The following is a 24,165-nucleotide window of genomic DNA, read 5'->3' as shown; positions in this document are numbered from 1 at the left end:
ATTCCTATCTGTTTTCTCCAGCAATAAAGAAGGTCATGAATTTTTACTATCTCGCTTTCCTCAGAATTACGAGCAATTCGTTTTTGTTTTTTCCCTGTTTAAATTTCAATTTGCGACCCTTATTTGCATATTACTTTTCTTCAAATTTGACTAGAAAAAAACTAGAAAAAGTGGACATTATAAAAAAAAACTATGTATAAACATGTGAAATTATATATAACTTATAGTTATGCATTGAATGCATGATTATATTTTTATAATTTTACCTATATCTTGTAAATATAAACCTTTTGAAAAAAGACTTAAAGACTTAAATATACTCTAAAATACCAGCATCCTACAAGTTACATATACTTTTACTTTCACTTACTGTAAAATACGTAAAATAAACCAATAAATTTCACAAAGAAAAATCCTTCCTTTTTACGCGCGAGTAGTTTTCTGTAACTCTAATAGCAGCACTAAACAAAGAATTTTTAGAACTTAAGCAGAATTTTTCTCCTGTTCATTAACAAATGAATGGTGATGGAATTTAAATTGTTAAATTTAAATTTCATCGAATCTACAAAAAAGCAGCTTAAAATAACTCTGGAATTTTGGTATTAGGTTATTTAAAAAATGTAGCTTCATTTTACTGTTACTAAATTCGTTATTTTTATAATGCAATGTATAAAATTTTATAAAAAACCAATATTCCCCATATTATTTAGTATATTCTTTAATATTTTGTAAGAAGTAAATAAAAAACATTGAGAAACACTTAGAAATGATTAAAGAAAATAAAAACACACAAATAAAAATAAGGAATGCTCATACGGGAGGAGAGTTAGTGGATAATAAATTTGTTTATTGATTGATACCGTACTATTCGCTATTTCTATTAACTAGCATACCACGTACCATTTTGATCAATCAATCAATATTCAATTTTTCTATTACAGTGGTTTCTTTTGTTAGAATTTGAAAGGAATATTCAGGGAACACTTATGCCAATATGGAAAATCATAGCAGGAAATATCCTATTAATACGATCACTCATACGCTTATGCTAAATTTGGAATTGGAGCGTTCTAGTTTCCAAATACGATATGCCTCCTAATGATCTCATGAAAATTTAATGCATGAAAAATCAAGAACGTTTTACTTATTTTCATGGCTAACTTTCAGTGAACCTAATCATTATACATGCTAAAGATCATTTACAATCTCTTAAAATAATATTCTTGAATCAATATCGGTGCATTTGATAATAAGAGGCAGTGTACGATAGCGTTAGAAATGCAGTAGTAATTGCAGCCACTCCATTGAGAGTTAGAAAGGAAAGTAATAGGAGGGCATTATAAATTATTCATAAATAATAGTTTGCGTGACAGCATTTAAAGTGAATGTAAAGTCTTATTAAAGATAAATGCGTCCAGAGTAGAACAACACGCAGTATTGATGTTTTAAGTAGCTGAAGGTGAGATTAATGCTGACATTTATCATAAAATAATGGCTTGCCTTTAGTGAGCATTATCTAAAGAGGATTGCTGTTAACAAATGGTATAAAAAAATTTGTGTACATCAGACATCAACATCAGATTTGTCAAGATACAGAGCAAGTAAACTTCACTATCTCTAATGAATCTATTTCTGCTGCTGATAAAGTGATTAGAGGTAATCTAAAAGTCACAACTTGTGACTTATGTAAAGTGCAGTGAGTCATCTGAGTAACCACTCCTGTCAACTCCTGAGTAACCACTTCAGCAGTAAACTTAACATTCACTTTAAAACTCTTGAGAAAAATTGTTTATCAGCTATTAATATCTATACAGTGCACTCTTCTTATCTTTTTATATATACCTGAACAGTGGCGCTTCCGTTGCTGTTGTATAGTGTGCCAAAAAAAAACAGACTTTTGATAACTTTTAATCTACTATCGGATCTTCCCGTTTTAGGACTCATCTTAATTTTTCGAAGGGCTGACCTCAAATATGTTAATTAATTAGTGAAAACAATATTTTAAGTTGCGAAATCAAAAACGTATCAAAATGAACGAAACAAAAACAAAAACGTATCAAGCGAGCACAAAAATGTACTTTCTTCGAATAAACATAACTTTTATTCAAACGGATTTGGATTTCTGACTCCCGAAATATAGAGGGTAGCCACAATCAAAGAAATGTAGTCCCCATGCTCTTGTCAGGAGAGTGATCCAAAATTTGGACCCTTAATATTAATTTTATTTTATGCATATTCTGTCATATCTTGAGAACTTTTAAATTGGATTGAAAAATTTTTGCACAGAATTATAAAATTTGTTTATCCAAAGATAATTCCATGCAAAAAATTCCACTCAAAAAGTAAAATTATCATTAAAGAGTTCAAACTTAGGATCGCTTTGCTGACCAAACTACGAAATCCTATTTCCAAATTGCGGCTACCTCCTGTATTATGGGGGTCAGAAATCTAAATCCACTGGAGAAAAAAAAGTTATGTTTATTCAGAGAAAGTACATTTTTGTATCTGATTTCATTCCTTGAAATATATTCTACACTAATTAATTAACCTATTTGAGGTCACCCCCTCAAATTAATTAAGATTGAGTCCTAAAACGTGAAGATCCGATAATTAGATTAAAAATTTATTCAGGGGGGTCCGTTTTTCGTTTTGTTTTTCTGTACATCTGACACTATCAAAAAGTCCCATGTACCGTAATTTTTACAGTAATAATTACCCTAAAATTACTGAGTCAATCTAAATAAATAAATACTTTTGTAAAAATTACGGAATAATATTTTTCGGTAAAAATGGGTTTCATGGATGATGCGCCCTAAGCACCGGTATTTTACACCGTAATTTGATCAAGAATTTTTTTACAGTGTGCCTGTCAATTGTGACTTTAGATATCAATAAAAAAAATTCTGTTAAAAACTTAAATAATAAAATTTAGCTTCTTTAAACTAAAGAAAAATATTATTTCGATGTTTAGATATTAGTTTGACATTTAAAAAGATGAAACAATTAAAAATATAAGTTGCTTATCTTTATTTCAGATTCGAAGCAAATCAGCGTCGTTCGAATCCTGCCACATACACGAAATATGAACAGTACAATTTCGAACTTCTTATTCGGGACAGTCAACAAATTGATGCAGGATTGTACACTTGTATTGCAAAGAATGATTATGGTGAACACAAAGGAGAAGTCACTCTCGATGTTCTAGGTAATTCTTGCTCTTAGTAAACTTAGAAATTTACGATAGGAGAAAAAATTCAATTTCTGAATTGTTTGGAAGTAACAAATCTTCAAAAAAATAAGGTGGGAAAAAATGGGATCATTTGGGTAATAGAAACTTACAGTTTCAAAACATTGAATTCAAACGAGAAAAAAAATTTAAAATTACAAGTTTTCACAAAAAGGGGATAAAAAAACCTTTCAGAGAATAACTTTCAAAATATTTTTATACAATTAATCAATGCAAAAGAAAAAAATCCTTTAATTTGAGAAATCCATATGAATTCCTCAATTTTGCTTTTAGAAAATCATTTTCAAAATATTTCTATGCGATTTACCAATGCAGAGGAAAAAAATTCATTTCATTTGAGAAATTCCAATGAATTCCTCAAACTTCATTTGAGAGAATCATTTTAAAATGTTTTTATGGAATTAACCAGTGCAGAAGAAAAGAACTCATTTCATTTTATATGAATTCTTCAAATTTCATTTGACAGAATGATTTTTTTAAATGTTCTCATGTAATTAATCATTGCAAAAGAAAAAAATTCATTTAATTTGAGAAATTCGTATGAATTCCTCAAATTTTCATTTGAGAAAATCATTTCTAAAATATTTCTATACGATTTATCAATGAAGAAGAAAAAAATTCTTTTTATTTGAGAAATTTATATAAATTCCTCAAGTTTCATTTTAGAAAACCAATTTTTAATAAAAATGATATTCAATTAAAAATTACTAAAAAGTTAAAAGCTCTTGAGAATAGTTCCTGAGAAATTAAATTTTAAAAAATTCGTAATTTAAAAATTCAAGTTCTAAGAAACTATTTGACCAATTTCGCTCAAATTTTGTATTTTGCCTTGTAAAAATACATTCTTTAAAATGGTGTAAAAATTTAGCTCGCAATTAAACCTTTTTTTTTCATTATTGCTAAGTAAAATAATAAAAAGTAATAAATATTTATTTAAAGTTATTTCTTATGGGATTTTCTATGGATGAACGAATTTTATTATTCTGTGTGAAAAGTCTTCAATTTGTTTAAAAAGTTCCCAGATATGGCGAAAAACGCACAAATTAAATTTAACAATAAGGCGTCCAAGCTTTGGACGCTCTCCTGACAAAAACTATTGGAATCGTTTTTCCCAGATTGAGAGTGTCCCTTATATTTTAGGGATCAGAAATCCGAATCCATCCAAGACACATTTATTGAGAGAAAGTACGTTTTCGTGTCCGATTTCGTAACTTCAAATATCGTCTATGCTAATTAATTAACATATTTGAAGTCACTTTCTCGATACATTAAGATTGAGTTCTAGAATGTGGAGATCCGATTATTAGATCAAATTCAGGGTGGTCTTTTTTTTATGATGCCTGTACTTTAAATTTTAATTCTCGTTCGCTGGAACAAGTAGAGTTCGTTAGCAAATGACGATACCAAATATGAGAATTCATTAATTAGTCATTTTTTAAAAAAACTCTTTACTAACATTATGCAGTCTAAAGGGCAAAATTAACAGAAGCTCGTGTTTTTATTTCCATTGGAATGATCGGACAAGCTGCATACAACATTCTATAATAGTTTTTTGATTAGCAACGCCATCTAACAACGAACTCTAAAACTAATTGTGAAATTTTGTGGGAATAATATAGCTGGTTTCCTACATAGAATGCTTTAAACATACGATTATATAGACATACGATTAATTGCCTTCCATTTTTCTAATCAATTTTTCAAATCTTCAGCCATTTTTGAGTAGCTTATACATTATTTATATTAAATGAAGAAAAATAAAGTTTTATCAAACTTTTTTTGAAGTTTCAAGAGCAGAAGCTTTGTTACCTCTCTATTAAACATCAGCTTTAAAACCAAACTTGGCCAAATATATTTAAAATAAAGTTTGTTTGTTTGTTTTTAGCAAAAATAAAAAATTAGTCATCATCCTTCAATTTGTATTTCAAACTATTCATTCTATTTTCTAACAGATAAAAGAAAACTCTTATAGATAAAACGGAAAGCATTTTTTAAAAAAAATTCTAAACTACAATTCAAAGAATTGTTTTCGGGAAAAAGAACACTGAAAGAAATTTGTATTCAGCGTTTCAACAATCAGATGAATGAATAAAAGTATAATATTTACCTAGTTAATGAAAAGTGGATAAAAAGAGTTTAGAGAAAACGTTAAATGTCAGAAAAAGTCTGTTCAGAAACTTAGAATCGCCTATTCTTTTAAATGATGATGCTTTTACTCTTTAAAAGCTAGAATATTTCCTTTGATAAAAAGCAATGAACTGAAAGGATTAAAGTTTGAAAGAAGATTTAGTTCGTTAAAGAAATCTTTTAGTTGTCTTAATGAATATTGGATCGCAAACAAAGCAAAATAGCTTTCTAAAAAAATTGTTTATAAATTATTTTGAATGTAGCATATTTTATTCAAATTTTACCGCACACTATATTTACTAGTTTCGATTTTCTTCACTCATATATTTCCTTATTAAAAATCCAGTTAATACTTGGTGTTGCTTTATGACAGCCCTTAATGTATATTTTTAGCACTTTTCAAAAAGAAAGCTATAAATACGTAGACATTAGGGATAAAATTGAGGCGCGATAGCTTAGTGGTTTCCTTTAGATTAAAATAGGGGAAGCCAATAAATATTTAAGCTTCAGCGAAAAATATATATAAAGCTTAAAAGTCTCTTTTGGGGAGGGCGGGATAAAAAATATCAAAAACCAATGTGATTGTCAGATGTAACTTGGATGCCTTTTTAGTAGTTACCTTTTAACTCGTCTTAGTTTTATTGTGCCATCAAACCGTTCTTGCTGTTTTCAGTCCCACTTTTCTCACTAGTGGTTCGTTGAATTTCGATAATTTCTTTATTTTTAACTCCCTTAAATATTTATTTGTGTCATGTATTATTACTTTTTATTTATTACTTATTAATTATTTATTACTTTTTATTATATTTATACTAGAATTTTTACTTTTTCTCATTTAAGATTGCTTCATTGTATTTTTAAAACATTATAACTATTTTCAGTATGAAAAAACATTTTTATCTTCAGAATTTAACGAATGAACATTTAATAAAATGAATTGTACATTGACAAAAATATATTTGTATATCCCAGATTTGATATTTGTTAAAATAAAGAATTTAATACAAATTATATAGTATAGAGGTGGCTTATATATTGGAAACTAATTCTTTATTTTTTGAAAGAAGATCTTAGAGATCCAAAGTTAAAGGCAGTTGTTTTCGTTTATTATTGAAAAGTAAGAAAAAAATTTCTTGTAAAGATAAATCTTAAAAATACAAATTTATAAGTTATAAAAATAGAAAGTTGCAACTAGTGAAGTCTCAACAATGAAAACCCTTTCTAAAAGAAGTTAAAGTGGTTAATGACAAGTATAAATAACAAAACAAAAATAAGTAGAAAATTCATGATTTAGCAGAATATGGTCAAGGTTATATTAGATTGATCTTATTAATACTTCATGTAAGCCTTAAATATTCAAAAAGTATAAGTGAAAGAAAATATCGTATATTAAGCCGAAACTTTACAGTAAATTTATAATGGTCTCCAATATACGTGTAAATGCATTGGCAGTCAAATAAAAACTATTTGTAAAATTTGAATTCCGCACAAATGCGACTTCACAGAAAAAAATATTTATTATTACATTTATTAAGTAGAAAATAAGTTAAAATCTAATTGTATTTTTAAATTAAATGAAATTTGTTGTATCTTTTTTAGAATGACAATTATAAAAATATAGGTTATTATTCAAATTAAAGGAAACTAATTTTATCGACGCATATCATATATTCATAGGAAAAAAATTTCCTTTATTATGCGATCAAATAATTTTCTCATTCTTTCACTGAACAATCATAGTGATGTGTCCCCTTATAGAATTATATTCTTTGAAACTTACCTTAAAAACTGAACTTGACGATTTTTTTAAATCAAAGAGTAAAAAATTTTAATATACTTGTTTTCCTAAGAAAATGTAATGAGAAAAATACATAATTATTCGAAAAAATAGAGAATACATATGCTTTACATTGAATTACTATAAATAAGATTGATGGTAAATCAAAATTAGCTTTAAAAAATAAAACTCACAGCAGGTAGTGATAATTTCAATAAAAAATAATACAATTTTTAAAAAAAATATATCAATCTAGTTAATAAAAATAAATAAATAAACTATTAGAAAACTCTGGATAAATGTAGTTAAATAGCAATTTATTTAATTGTTATTTTACCTTAATCTACGAAAGCAGTCAAATAACCATAAAAAAAAGGATATTCAAACTTTTAAATGTAAGCGTTTATTGATTGCTTTTACCCAATACGGTTTAACAACCGGAATTCTATCCACGCCAACTAGACCCAAATTTCGAAACTATTTTGTCCCGTGCAGTTGGGTACGTGCAACAGCTGAGAGAGCTAATCGGTCAATCTCATGACCAGTTGAACAGGGTTCGATTCCCAGCATTCTTACCACAATATTTCTTTTATTCCTTCAATACATAAAAAGTTTCTACTGTACTGCACTGCTCAATCGGTAACCTTAGACTATTAAAATACGAAACTATATTTAACACATAGATGGCGCAGCAGCCAGAACTCCAATGTAGTATAAGTTTTATTTCTATAGTTTAGAAACTATGCTAGTTTAACTATGCAATATTTTAAAAGAATGGTTACAAAACCCTATTGTTCTGTATTTGCGGATTTTTAACTGTACCAGTTGTATACGGTTTCAAAACCGTAAAGGTAAAAAAAGGTTTTTAACAGTAAGCTGTATGAATAATCAGAAAGATTATTTTACCGTCATTTCATAATAAAAATTCTAAAAGTATAAGCAAATATAGATACATCAATATTACTTTAAATTACTTAAAATCTAATTCACAATAGTTTAAAAAAGTAAAAAATCAATTTAAATCGTAGTTTGCAAAAATTCTAATGAAAAAAAATAAACAAATTTTTTGAAATAATGAAATATTTTATTATAAAATCAATTTGGCACAAATTAAATGCATATTTCTTAACAAAAACGTGTTTCATTTCAGCTTATATTTTAAAATTGCCTTAAATCGAATAGCTCACTACACATAATAGTTTTATCTAGTTATCAAAACAATATTTGTTTTGCTAAAGCAACCGATGATAAACGTAGAATTAAATTTAGACACCTAATTTTAAAGTAATAGCACCGATAATCAGTATTGGCATTCAGACACTGACAGCTTAAGTAAGGACATATTGCACACCGATATGCATTCTGTTGAAAATTCATTGATACATTACACCCTGTAGCAATATTTAGGAAGCCTTAGCATCGATTAAATGCCACGTGTAATAGCCATGCAGTCCCTGCTCTGATCAGAATCTTCGCCGCGGAATTCCGGAGTGCAATTTACGGGTGTGTCACTAATTTGAGCCTAAAAGCACGATACATCAGTGACCTAAATCAATATCAAGAGAGGTTAAATATATATATACTCACATTTATTATTACATTAAGAATGGCAACGTATGAACGATCGTGTATAAATTCGATAATGAAATTTGAATGTTTACTTTTTTTGAAAAATGCAAGATAGATATAAGGAAAAATTAATGAAGTTATTACAGTCTAAAAATTATAAAATTTCATCGTTATTTTGTGTTTAAGAAAAGAATTAATCTAATTGGCCCCTCGAGTTTTTGCCACTGTGCTGTCACTACACTGTAACCGACAGGATGAACAATTTAATGATTAAGATGAAAATAAAGAAATAATAACTAATATCTATAAAACTTATTCTAAAAAGTGTTTTTTAAGCTTGTGTTATTTAAATACTAGTTTCATTTGTGTTGTTTTCTTTATTTACCTGAGTGTAGTCAAGTCATGACTTCTAAAAAAAGCACTATTATTTTCTAAATCTCAGAAGAAAAAATTAAAAACATCAACTGAAACCTATTAACGCATCAGACAAAAAGTCCTGATACTAGATACTGAAAGAATTTTTAAAAAAAGTTCAGTCGAACAAATAAAAGTTCTTGGTAAGACTGAAATAAAGGTTTTCAACTATTAGAAAATTTAAATATATGTTACTTAAAGAAAAATATTATCGTGAATTGCAATGGAAACTCTACTTTCGTTTTTTCTTTTCTAAAATCTCTGTTCAAAACAAATTGCACCTACATTTTTCTTTTGCTAATGTAAAAAATAAGTCTTCCAATATATGAGAAAATCTCAAAGAACATTTCTAACACTATTTATTTCACTTCTACATCAAACCAAATAACAAAACATCGGTGTTTCATCTGGCACAATTGGTGTTGCCAATCCCTATACAACAAAAAACCTTTTCCAGAGAGAATTGAATTCAACTCCAATAAAATCGTCTGCCTGTCATAAGTGTTACAACGAAAGACGTAAGATGCTTCCCAGAAACTTTCCCTTTTCATAGGAACTTTTTTCCCTTCTTCTTTTCAGAATTAATGGTTTCTGACATATCTGTTAACGTCTTTTACGTGTCATACCATTCATTCTTGAATCAAAAGAGAAGCAAAAGAACCAGCAGCATCCTTTTGTTCGTCCGAGTAAACATGAGCATTCCACTAAAGGTTCCAATAATGAGATTTTTCCTTTTTTATTGCAGAACCTTCAGCATCTCCGAGAGGAGTACGCATAACGGAAATCACCAGTCGCTCAACTAGAGTGTCTTGGCAACCCCCTTTGCCCAGCAACAGCCACGTCCTCAAATATCACGTCCGATACTGGAAGAATGGAGGTAATTGCATTCTTTTCTCAATTCTCTTCTCTTCACTTCATTTTAGAGCGTTTCAAAATCGTTTGCAAGAATTTACAATGAAAGCGTAAATCTAAGAAATGCTTTTGAAAAATCAAATTTGTTTTCTTCTTTTCTTAGATCATTTTTTATTCTTTAAAAATGATTCTGGCAGAAAATACTTCTTTTAAATACTGTTTTAGAGAAAACTTCTAACGTGAGAGAAAGCTTCTTATTATCTAACGTGAAAAAATATGGTATCTTCTTTTAATTTTTTTCATAACAAAAGAAATATGAAAAAAATTAAATCCACATAAGTAACCAATTTAAAAAGAATAAATCTTTAGACTCTTTTATTGTTAAATTAAAATAATACTTTCTCCCTAGAAGTTTTGTTTTCTAGAAAGAAGATCACCACAATTTTTAAATCGATACAAAATATCTTTAGAACTCGTTTTTTTTTCTAACTGCCTTCCATAAATAATCCGGTAGAATATCATATTTTTTTTAACTAATTATAAAAGAGATTTCTTTTTGAGTTTAAAATATGTTTTATGGAAAATTAATCCTCAGACTATTTTTTTCTTTTGTCTTATTAGTGTTTTTACTCGTATTTTAAACAGGGTGACCTAAATTAAACGGATGGTTTTCAAAAATTTACAAAAAAAGTTACAGTTAAAGAAAAAATTTCAAGAAATTCGCGTGACAGGGAATAGATATTTTCTCTCAGATATCTTGGTTTTAGTCCTAAAATTATCCCACAAATAACGCAGGAATCCTTTTTTTCCATTTAATCCTATATTTTATTTTGATAAATTCAAGTTTTATCTGCCGTTTATAGCATGTGCTTATGGCTGATGGTTGACATTTCGAAGAAAAATCGTAATGTGATTTGCATTTATTCAAAAATTTCAAAAATTCGTGATGTCGATCGTTTTCTTTGATTTTCAAGTTAACTACCTGCAGCGGCATTAGACACAAAAACAATTTGAATTAAGAACATGAACTCTGTCGATCTAATTTAAGAAACCCTGATTGTATTAATTTATCAGTTATTCCATTCCTTTTCCTGATATGTTTAAAACACATCTCTGTATTTAGAATATATTTAACTAATTGTTAAATTACTATTGAAATATTATTAATAAAATTAACTATTAACATATTAAACTCTATAAATCGTTGCTTTCGTATCCATTATCAGCTCACTCTAAAATTGCATTTTAATTTCCGAAAAAATTAAAACGTTTAGAAGATAAAAGGGAAATATCTTAAAATTTTCATACTCTTTAACTAATTTTTTTCTCAAAATATCTATTTAACTATATTTGAGATGCTTCAAAGTAACACAACTGTTAATGTGAAGGACTCAGGTTCAAACCTTAGTGATGGCTTGAAGTCTACTCCACTTTAGAAAGATGGGAACCAGCTTGCCTCAGAAGAAAAGGTGGCTTATAAGGAATGTTGCCCACATTGCCGAAGTCTTGACACGAAACTGTAATTCCTTAAGTCACTGGCCCAAAATTAGCTATTTTAGGAGTGTTTGGTGAAATATTTTTATTGAGGTTTGAGGTTGGGTGACATTCTAATTAAGTATCATGTTAGCATAGAGCTAGTAGCAAGTATTATCATACTTTTTAAATTTGGATTTTATAAAGCTATGATAAATAATTTATTTTTTATAAATGAATAACATTATTTTCTTGTATTTATTAAATCCTTGATAAAACTACAGCCCTAATTATAAAGTTTTTAGATACCTTATGCAAAATTTCAAAGTCTCGTGAAAGTTTTAATCAGAAGGAAGCACTCTCCGATTTAAATATTTACCTGAAGTGAGCCAAAAAGATTTATGAAAAAAATTAGAAGCAGTTATTTACTTACGTTGATTCAACTGAATTTGTTAAATCACTATGCTATATCAACTTAATCTGGGAATTATGTTAACTTTCAAACATACAAGGTTATTGGCATAATTAGAATCGTTTTTAAAAATATTAACAGTCTGTCTCAAAACTTAAAGCAATTCGCTAATATCTAGCATTTCAATTTAAAAATATATGGCACAATAATACGAAAATTCTTAAGTTATAATCTAATTGGAATGTTATCAAAATATTTTTGTTAGTTAAAATGGATTTTATTACTTAATATTATGATTTTTTAAAAAAATCGATTAAAATGACTATTTCAGAAATTTTAACATTTTAAGAATTTCTTAATAAATCTAAGATTGATGGGATAAAGAGGCTATTTCCTGGAAAGCATGAAAGCAATCAGGTTATTTATAATCAAGTGCTCTGACACTCATAATACCGAAAGTTCGCAAAAAAATAATAAATTTTTATAAATTAAAATGGAAAAAAAGGGGTCTTTCTGAATTTTCTAGCATTTTAAATAGATCAAAGGGTAGTTTCTGTGAAGTGTTGAAGAAAAAAAATTATTTCGCCCGAAAAGTAAGATCGACCACGTACAACGAAGTGCTCAGAATGATAGGCATATTTAGAGATTATTATCAAAGCAAAATATTACAATTTGCAAAATAAAAAGCACGATTGGTGTAGAAGTGTCTAAGGACACCATTCATAGACGTATTCGAGAATGCAAATATATCATTTTGAAAAATATTTCGCTGCAAGTCATGTCTTAAACTATATCATGAACTGAAAGATCAAAACTGAAAGATCTGGGCAAAAAATCACATGTCGAATGACAATAAATAGTTATCTGCACTATTCAGTAATGAGAAAAAATAGAACTTAGGATGTCCTGACTGCTAGAACATATATTGGCATGACCTTCAAAATAAGCCAAGGAATTTTGCTGCTTTTTAAAGCAGCAAGGAGGCAAAAATCTACTGGTGTAAGGAGCATTTTGAATTAATGGACAGATATTCCTGCATTTTCTTAATGTTAAACACACATCTGAAACGTATTTAGATAGACTACAGACAACATTCATTAATTCATAATTATTATGTTAATTAGCAATAATAATAATTAATAATTATAATAATTAATAGTAATAATTAATAATAATTAATAATTTTTATAATAATTAATAATAATTAATAATTTTCATAATAATTAATAATAATTATAATAATTGTGATAATTAATAATTATTATAATAATNCATTAAAATAAATTTGAATTCAAATAAATGACATGTAATTCGTTAAACCTATTAGAAATGTGCTATAGTATAATTCGTGATATAAATCAAAATTCGTCATATCTAAATTCGCGAAAAAAAGCGCTTTCGACAAAATACTAAAATAGAGATCTATCGACAAAGATTACTCACTTCTGCCTAGCTTAATAGTATGAGATTGTCGCAGCTGATAGGGTGAATTTCGGAAGAGATCACATTTGATGCGAATGCTCTCTCTGGTTATTTCGTTGTTGTTGAGCCACCTCAGCTAGATTTGGCATGTGACATTTTTAGCGGCAATCATTGGTCGATTTTCTAGCGTTGCCATTCGGGAAGTTGTAATGAGGCTTTTTTTGTAGCTGTGTAAGAGAAATATATATATAGATTTTCTTAATGTTAGACGCACATCTGAAATGTATTTAGATTGACTCCGGCAACATTCCTTAATAATTAATAATAATAACAATTAATTCATTAATAATTAATAATAATAATAATTAATTCATTAATAATTAATAATAATAATAATAATAATAATTAATTCATTAATAATAATAATTAATTCATTTATAATTAATTATAATAATAGTTAATTCATTAATAATTAATAACAATAACTAATTAATAATATTCAATAATAATAAATTCATTGAAAAAATGAATATTATGTTGTTAAGAATAATGGGGAATCAATATCCAAGTAAGATTATTTCGATGCAGACTTACTACACAGGGTGGCCACAAATTGAAAATTTTTGAAACGAAAATTTTCAATCCTGTATTATTTATCTTAAGATTCAATAAAATTAAGGTAATAATTTCGAAGAGTTTAAGGTATTAATGATAAATACATCTCTGAAATATATTAAATTATGAACAAAAGTTATTGTTAGCTTAATAGTTAACGTAAGATTTTCACAGAATTTTTTAATGGGATACCTGAAGCAACATCATTGTAGATAAATCGTGGCATTCGCTGATGCCACGATTCAGATGCCTATCAGATTCAACACACGCACTTAATGTCGCGTACAGGTAACCAATTAAATCTAATAAGAAAATTGATTCATCATGGTAATAAACTAAGAGTAACTCCTGTAATGTTAACCCCTCCAAGCACAATCATGTTATTAAGCCAAAATTTCATTTAAATTACAGGGTTAGGCCTAATCACGCGTTCTGCTTCTCGAGTTGAAAGAACTTAATTTAGAATCATCTTCAATTCATGCATTCAATTTATGTATTTTTCAAACCTGCATTATATAGTTTTTTAATAAATTATGTCTTATTTGCAAACATATTATGAACATATTTTATTTCAATCAACTGTCTTTATCATCACAGATATAATCAATGAAAACATTTCTTCATTATTTTCTTCCATTACTTAAATAGAGCTAAGTTTAAACTGAAATAAAAAGAGTAATTTTTTAAATCTAATGAAAACTAATTAATTACTCCTCTGAACTTCTCTTCCACTAAAAATGTTTACAATTTTAAAATCAAAGCATTAGAATTTTTTTTTAAATTATCCAAAAATTATTCATATATTTCACAGTGCTTAAACATTTAATTATTATTATTTTAAGAGCATACTCTTTTTGTTTATTCTTCCCCTCTCAAATAATTCACTAAAATTATTCACCTATTTTATGGTATTTCAACAGTTTCCTTTTGTACAAATGTATTCTTTTTGTTCATTTCTTGTACTCCGAAATAATAATTTTATCGATAACTTGATGTCTTGATCCACAAAGTCTTTTGAAGATATTCCCAGAGAGCCCAATCGATGACAAACTAAATTCCGATGACAATATCTGCAGACGAAAACCGAACACAACAGCATTAACATATGAAAGACGAAATTTGATGACGCACAAACACCTGAGGGTGACATTTCCTATTTCCATCAGGAAAAGGGAGGAAGGAAACTCCGGGAAAAGAGTGCATGGGAAAGGACATTCAGTCCCGTTTCCAGGAATATCTCCACTCAACCGTAAACAAGTTTCTTCCACCAAGTGTCTTTCTGTTGTAAAGGAACTTTTCCTAAAAAGAGCGCCTGGCTTTTCAGCTCTAAGTTAGGAGGGAATGAACCGGAATTTCTTGCCTTTTTCTTTCTAGTTCCTAATAGTTAGGTTGTGCGGAAATGTGATGTTTTGGAATTAGGTAAAGCCTTTGAAAGTGGATAAAAATAATTACACTTCCCTTTGGAGTAATTGAAAAGAATTCGAACGTGCTTATTGATTTTTGGTTTCAGTACTATTTATTTCTAAAAAACTGTTATTAAGGAATTAAATGTACCATTTTGAAACTGTTTTAAAACTTTAACTGTTAGTCTTTATGCTTTTTCCTTATTTGTTTTTATTCGTACAATTCAGCTGCCTACCTTCCCTATAACAATTCGAAATCCTTTTAATTCAACTATAATGTTTCTCCTTATTTTTAATACATGCAAAATAAGCTACATCAATGCAATATTTGCTATTCAATTCACATTTATCAATCTAATTTATATCGATAAACAAACATTGATTGCTAATAAATAACTGTTATAAACAATCATTATAAATATCGATTGATAAATATATTAATTATATAACATCCCATTAATTATACATGGCAAATGCGTCTTAATTATTTGGATAAGGCGGGCCTGTACATACTTCATTTCGTGCTTATTTTACCGGTTAAAAGTATTCATAATTCCAATGCATTCAATTGCATCTAAATTCAATTGCATTCAAAATGATTTAACTTCCTAGACAGAGCCTTGGTGGCTCAAGGGACAGAGAGTTCGCATTCCAATGAAGTGATGTCGGTTCGAATCTCAGCGATGGCTGTTGATACGAATTCAGCTCCTTCTCACTCCAACCACAGTGCTCACGTAAAATACCCTCAGTGGTAAAATGATCATGGGTTAGAATCCTCAAACCGTTAAGCTAACCGTGGAGGTTTTTATGGTAAAGTCGCCTCCGTGTAATGCAAATGCGGTTTAGTTCTACCAAAAGGTCTTCCATAAATGCTAGTTTCTCCCAATGCTTGATTCAGGAGTTCCCCTATCTTCTAGATCTTCTAGATTGGGTTTAAAATTACAAGGCTACTGAGTTATAACATTGGCAGTCATAAATTCAGAATCGGTAAATAAAATAAAATAACTTTCTAATCACTTGGCAGTTGTAATAGTTGTGTTTGTTTATAATAGCATTTTTTCGTGTCATTCATTCTTTATATATTTCACGATAATGTTACACTTATTTTAAAATTTAGCCGCGATATTTTGCTCCCACGAGATTTTCCCCCTGATTTTCTGGCAGTGAGATTTTGCTCCTAAACCATTGTAACTTCCAAAACTGCATCTATTCATTTCTGTATCAAACATAATTAGTAAAAAAAAGCTAATATATCTCTTAGTCCACGTCTAAAGAAATAAATTTAGACCAAAGTTTTGGTTGCTGCATCATAGACGAAATCATCTGCTAGAGATCAGCTCATGTGATTTAAATAGCATTCGATCCGAAGTTTTAAAGCAAATTAATAATGAAATGCCCCAATTTTGTGGGGTGATAACACTTTCTAACTGGAGTTTCTAAAAGCATTTCAAAGAGTTAACTACAAAATCATGCTTTGTACACTTAATCATGCAATGAACTATGTCCCTCTTCATTTGAATAAAAGATTATATGCAAGCGAAAATTTTTATTTTTTAATGTATTTTTTGGAAAAATGGGCGTATTCAAATAAACGAAATCAAAAATATACTAATATTTAGTAAAATGTAATGTTTTAAAATCATGTGCATAAACCCATTATTAAAGGTGTGCTGAATAAAAATTGGTGAACTCCATTTTAAAGAAAGTTAGGTCGAAGTAGTGAAAACCTCGCAAATCCTAATGAAATTGAATGTCGTTAGAACTCGATAAAAGTTCAATATACTTACCTTCATACACAGCTCATATTACTCTAATAATGTTTTTTAGTGGGCAAAATGCGTAATAAATCAGTTTCTTGAAGTTAATAGTTATCAATCTATAATTAGTGGTATCTTATGAAGATAAACTTTTAATCCATTATACTTTAGTAAAGATAACTTTTCACTCCATTTAAAAATCTTTTGGACTACTTTAACCTGCAACGTACTTAAATTGTTGCTTTTCTTCAAACAAAATAATATTTAAAAAAATATATATATAATACAATTCAACTAGTTTGAAACCAAATTAATCATTTATGTATTAAGTATAATGGAGTTATAAAAATACTAAGATAATCAATATAGTAGTTTTTTGAAATTCATTGTAACACTTGGATCATTGGATGGAAATTAATAAACTGTATAAATTAATGAATGCATTAAACGAAGTTTTTTTAGTGTATTAAAGAAACATCAATTTTCTCTTTCTACCTGAAAAATAAAATATCCAGTTATGTTATATGTATAATTTTGTTACCATTTTCATACTATTTTCATTATTCAAGATCAGAATAAAAGACTTTTCATTCTATTTTTAAAGTACGTTAAGCCAACAATTCCCGTAATTATCGCAAATATTTTAAAGCATCAAATTTACTCATTGTTTAAAGTGATATATAAATCAAGCTCGTGATAAAAAAAAGTATGAAGCTACTAAATAATAACCCACTATGGAATAACTCAAAAATGTGATTCACTATGGCACATTTCATTACAGGAGCAACTGGTAAACAACTTCATCAAGTGGTTCTGGGAGGTAGCGAACTGGCCACTTATTTGGAGAATCTCCATCCGGGCACTTCATACTCTGTCCAAGTGCTCGCAGAAAATGGTGTTGGACTGAGTGAACCCTCTCAAGCGAGACAACTTCAAACAAAAGAAGAAGGTAGGGTATACAATATATATANTATATATATATATATATACAGTTTTAGTTTATTAGTACATTTTAATTTAAGTTATACTATTATTTTAATAATTTAGAATATTAGAAACACAAATCAAGTATCTTAGCAAAACAGCATTTCATCAGGAGACACACTGTCTGCTAACACACAGGAGCCTTTCTGTCGTCAGTGGTAATACCAAAAGCTGACTGTGACCGAGGCCCCATACTGAATAAACTAAATAAGGAAAAGGAATTAAAAATTCAAAAATTGAAATGTAAATGCAATGAAAAACAAATGATACACAAACACAAGTCAAAAGTACACAGAGTAAGAACTAATAATGAAACCGCCACATTATTTTAATTTAAGTTTAATTCAAATTTTAATTTAAGGTTGACCAACATTTTAATTTAAATTTTACTTATATTTTAACTTAAGTTTTATTAATATTTTACTTAATTTCAGCTTCTTTATTTATTTAGTTTAAACGTGTATTAGTATTTTAATTTAATTACAAATTTCGATAATGTTTAAATTGGATTAATTGTTGCTTACATTTAACTTAAATTTTTATGTAATGATTTATTTTTTCAAATTTTAAATAATGGCCAAATTTAATTTTAAATTTTTGCATGAATTGAGTTTTTATTGCATCGAAAATAAACATCCAAAAATATTGTTCAACATTGGAATAATCATTCAGATAAAAAGATGAAATATATGGTGATAATCACAATTCCAAATGGTGATTTTCTTCCATTAAATACACATACCTCAAAATTACTTTTTGTAATAGAACTCTGAGAATGAAAGATCAACCTTTTACTTAAAATAATTGCTTGCATTGATGACATTCCAGAAATAAATACATTTTCGCTGCATATACCAAATTAGGAAATTCCACTTCTAACGACGCCTTAGAGAAACGTGGTGCAGAAGCCGTAAAAGCTCCACCATTAAGAAAGTGAAAATAAATGTAATATAATACGATATATTCCAGAGATTTCGAACGATTAAGTTAAAGAATAAAGGAGTAAAAATAATCGTTCGTAAAGTAACTCTCGGTAGAGTTAATTAAACCATTTATCACCTCGCGCAGCGGTGATTCTCGCTCACTATCAGCCTTTAGTTCCTAACGTCGTTGTTTTTCTGCAAAGGAAGTGGCCTTGTTGGGAAACAACTTTTACAGAAAAGTAATAACCTGTCATGGGTAGGTTTAGTTTCTCACAGAAAGCAATTGTTAGAAATTATGATTAATGAACTGAAAATAGAAACTAAAACATGGGAGTTACTTTTTTTTAAATTACAGAAAAAACGTTCTTATAATTTTCGAGACAAGCAGTTCTGTTATTTGTTTTGAGAAAAATAATAGTTCCGTTTTTAATATTTTTCCCTCTAATGAATCTTTTCATATGTCGTGTAAACATAAAGAATTAAGAATAGTTTTTCATAACGAAAATGAGAGGCGTTAAGTTTCAAAATCAACTCAGATAGTTTCAAAAATCTGTACAATAATGAATTTTACGAAATTGGTTCGATCCGTTTGAAACAAACAAAGTTTTTTGTTTTTACTAAAATTTTTATGTGCACCTGGAAATTTATAAAATATTTTAGGCTAAGTTGATTTTAATACGAATAATTTTTGCGTCCTCTAATTTGATCTGAAAAATAAAGTATGGTTTAAATGTATATTTAAAAACTAATATAAGGCAAACCTATTTTTTTTCTAAAAATATTTTTTATATTTTTTTTTCAATATTTAGTTATTTAAATTGATCTAGAAAGACAAAAAAATAAAGTTTAGTTAAAAGTCTTAGAAAACTATATAGTATAAGTTATTGTTAAAATCTATTAATTTTGCCGAAGTTCGTTACAATTACAGGCACTTATACTTCTTCTCAACGAAAAGAGCCAACCATATAAATTGATGCTCCATAAAAATTTAGCTCCATTCTTCAAATTTTTGGAAAATTTCACAAGCGTGTGTACTTTTCAAAATGCTTTCCTTTTGATTCAATCACATATCAAGTGGCTCATAGGGTAGAGCGTTCATCTCCCAATGAGGTGACCCAGGTTCGCATCTCAGCCTTGGCTGGTTGTTACGAATTTTGCTCCCGGCTCGCACCAACCACAGTGCTGATCTAAAATATCCGCAGTAATAAACGGATCAAGGGTAAGAATAACCTGCCCCACGGATATCCGTGGGAGGTTTTAGAGGTTCTCTTTTCCCTGTAACACAAATATGTGTTAGTTAAATCAAAAATCCTACACGAAGGATAGTTTGTTCTATTTCTTGATCCAGGATTTCTCTTGTCTTCTGTGTTTTGTTCAAAATTACAAAAGGATATGCAGTTGAACAATGATAGTCCTAAACTCAGAAACGAGTTGGATGCTCAACGCCGGTAATAAAACAATATAAAATCACTTACCAAAATCTTATCATAAGACTATTAGTAGCTTCCCGTCAAAACCTTTTGAATAATTTTCCGTTTCGCAACGCCTCTTAATTGATTTATTCATTATTAGAGTATTTTTGTAAGCATGGTAAATTAAGTACTCTGATTTTTTTTTGTTTATTTGAAACAAAAACTAAGCAAAATATATCCGAATCACTTCAAGCAATACGATGAAAATTTACTCAAATAGCAAGAGAAAATAGAACAATCTTTTAAATTGCCAACAAATATACTTTCTTTACTAACGCACTATTCACAAATGTATTGAAAAATCTTTCATTTGTTATTAGAACAATTTTTGATCTATTTAATAAGAAAGTTAAATTTATTGCAGACTATTTAATTAAAAATACATTTTACGCGCAATTTTTATTTAAATAACTGCAAAAATTATATATACACGCATTCAATATGAATCTTCAAATTCCCCCCTCACATTTACAAAACATTAAAAGCGCAAATATTTTCCACCTATCGCCATTCATCTTTCACTCTGCCTCAGGTAATCATTTACCCATGAAAGAATCTGTATAATTGATAAAATGACAGATTTCTCTTCCCGTTTCAACATATCCATTTATTTTCAGTGAATAAACCAACACGCGAAAGGAAGGGAGAGGATGCCCGGAGAGAATTAAATTATGCATTTTGTGTGGGCGAAACGCTTTCGAGAATTGCAATGCACACACAGAGAAATCACGTGCATTAAGCTACTCATAAAACCTCAACGGCCTTAATGGAACCTCGCTTAGTTTTGTAAAGCGTCAAAATTGCCTTCCTCGCAGCCATGTTTACGATTAACCTTTTTCACTACAAAAGTGATACTACGAAATAATATTTGAAATTGCTAAGCAGTAGTTTGAAAATATTCCACAAAGCTCTGTTGTAATTTGGTATGCAATGAAGTTATTCAAAGAAAAACTGTAAAAAAATATTCGTTTCGAAATTTTTGAAAAATACTCAAATAATTTTTGACATAACCATTGCTCCTAGTGAATATTTGACCTTGATTATACGATGTATCGAAATAACTTTCAAACTTTATTAGTCTAAAGATGCGAGTTCCGTCAAAATCATGAACTCCCAGATGACAGATGAATAAAATAACACGCTGGAGGAAATGCGGTTTCGTCAAATATTTGAGAGTTCGAGTTTCGTCAATGGCATGATTCACGACAAAATAAATGCTAAAAGTAACGAAATATAGCTCAAGAACCGTTAAATTTTCGAAATTGGAGAGTTTTCTTTTTGGGAGTTTTTGTAACAAAAATTATTTTCGCTTAAAGTAAAAAATATCTACAAAAAAATATTTACAATTGGATCATTTGTATATGATATAGTAAGTCACAAAACTAATTCTTCATCAAAACATCAAAATCGAAATTATCAATCAATCAATCGTCTTAATCAAGACAACCATGTCAAGCATACAATTTATAAGAGATAACTGAACACAGCATTTTACATTTTTAGAAGAAAAAAAACTTGAATGCATAAATAAAGTAAATACTTTAATTCAAACTTTAATCAGGCAATAGCAATTTTATTGCTATGCATATTTTTTATTATTTTTATACAAATTTCGTATTCGTTCATCATTTTTCAAAAAAGAGGAAAATATAGTACTTAATTCAAAAGTTGTTATAAAAATCTTAAATTTTTCACTAAAATTAAAAATGTTATTAATTTTATATCTGTACTAATACCCATGTATTAAAGTACGAAAAACCATAGGATTATACTAGCATCTTGGGAGGAAAACTATTTTCTCAATTTGTTTTCTTTAGTTCCTCAGTCATTCTCATATTTTTTTTAATCATTTTTATCTTTTTAAAAATCAAAAATATCAAGATCCTTTTCCTTTTCCCATTCATCCCGTATTATTAGCCTTAGGATAAATATCCTCCGTCATAATAAAAGCAAATTGACGCAGTCTCGTAAAAAAGTCGTAAAAATACGGTAACTTCGAACATTTTTACGATGCAGCGACACTTTCCAAAGCAACAGCCTGTTTGTACGACGTCTGTTTAACTTAGCATACCCTTTTCTGATACCACACCTATAAAGTAACGGGAGATAAATATGGCTCTAGGTTTTTAATTAGTTTTTCGTTAAGTGGCAATATCTCGGCATATGGAAATGCGCTGTTATGTTCTATTTACTGCAATAAATTTTCATCATTTGCAATTAAATATATTATTAAAATTTTTCAAATTAAATTCTTATATCATTCTCAAATAATAATTCGAAGTAAATATGAGTTGCATGTGCTGAAAATACTTGAGTAGGAACGAACTATTTAAAGATTTTATGTAATTACAGGGAATTTAATTTGAAACACTCACTGTAAAGAAAAAAAAACAGATCAAATTACGCTAAAAAGTACTGTCACTCAAGTTTCCGTTACTTTTCACCCTAAAATCCACTTTTACAGGAAAATTTTATGGAGCAAAAAGTCTGATGTACCGTAATTTTTACAGCAATAGTTACCTTAAAATCACTGAATCACTGTAAGTAAATAAATATTTCTGTAAAAATTATGTTAAATACCTTACAGTAGAAAAATAGTTTGTGGTAAAAATAGATTTTACGGTAAAATAGACTTTTTGGGATAAAGCACAATTAGTGCTGGTACTTTATACCGTAATTTTAACCAGAATTTTTTACAGTGTCCGAGACCTGTTTAGTTACTTATGTAACGTTTAAACCTTTTTACCTATAACTGAATTAACATCGAAACTAATAGTTTTTCTTTATTGATTAACTTCAAGTTGTAAAGCTTTTCAAGCACTAAATATTTGCATACCTGCCAACATTTAATCCTTTCAAGGATGATTTTCCCCAGTGGTAGTAAATTTAAATTTAAAATGCAATTTTAGGCTGCAACATTCGCGGTATTTTGAACAAGCTTATGCGGATTAATATAATAGTATTACATATTATTATATATGCTTAATTTTTAAAAAAATAGTGGTGGATTAAAAAAATTATAAATTAAGTTTATAAATGCAAGGAATATATAGAAAGCATATATTTTGCTACCACTTTAAATATAGAAATAAAATTTTACGCCAAATGCGTAAAAGTTGGCAGGTATGTATTTGGAATTTACTAAATTAGTTAACTTTTAATGTCCATAACAACAAATAATAATGACTAAGTTATCCAAAATATGGGATAATTGTTTTACTTTTTAAATAATTCAATAAAATTAAAATGTAAATGAGTATTATGTAAGATGAATATTTCTATATATATATTGTTCAGATTCTGCTCCATATCCAATTTTAATTACTTATTACTTTGTTATTATACTTTGAAGTATATTCAGATTATCTCATGTGACATTAAAATATACGTCATACAACATTATATGATAAAGTTACCTTATATGACGTTCATGTGACATTGTATGACAAAGTTACCTCTAATAACATTCATGTGATATTATGTGATAAAATGACCTCATATGGCATTATATGATAGAGTTACCTTATATGTCATTAGTTTTTATTATTTTTTATACTAAAATTCAATGTAATGGTGATTTTAAATATGATTACAGCTCCTAGTGCTGCTCCAACTGATGTTCACGCCCACTCAATAGGATCAAAATTAATAGAAATTACCTGGAAGGTAAGTTTGTTTTTAATATGAATTTAGATCTGAAGATCATGTTAAATATCAT

General features: G+C 28.3%; 1 protein-coding gene across 2 annotated transcripts in view; it reads left to right on the top strand.

Annotated features, from left to right (window-relative positions):
* LOC107454944 (cell adhesion molecule Dscam1-like) overlaps nucleotides 1-24,165 on the top strand; it is a 179,637-nt gene that overhangs the window by 143,398 nt on the left and 12,074 nt on the right. For both annotated transcript variants that reach the window (XM_071177420.1, XM_043040963.2), the window contains 4 exons: nucleotides 3,036-3,205; nucleotides 9,880-10,011; nucleotides 17,850-18,017; nucleotides 24,043-24,113. In XM_071177420.1, the coding sequence (XP_071033521.1) occupies nucleotides 3,036-3,205; nucleotides 9,880-10,011; nucleotides 17,850-18,017; nucleotides 24,043-24,113 (541 nt within the window). The remainder of the gene's footprint in view (nucleotides 1-3,035; nucleotides 3,206-9,879; nucleotides 10,012-17,849; nucleotides 18,018-24,042; nucleotides 24,114-24,165) is intronic.

This window comes from Parasteatoda tepidariorum, chromosome 2, assembly GCF_043381705.1.
Source record: "Parasteatoda tepidariorum isolate YZ-2023 chromosome 2, CAS_Ptep_4.0, whole genome shotgun sequence".
In the NCBI taxonomy this organism is placed as follows: domain Eukaryota; kingdom Metazoa; phylum Arthropoda; class Arachnida; order Araneae; family Theridiidae; genus Parasteatoda; species Parasteatoda tepidariorum.
This window is presented reverse-complemented; position numbering and strand designations above follow the sequence as displayed.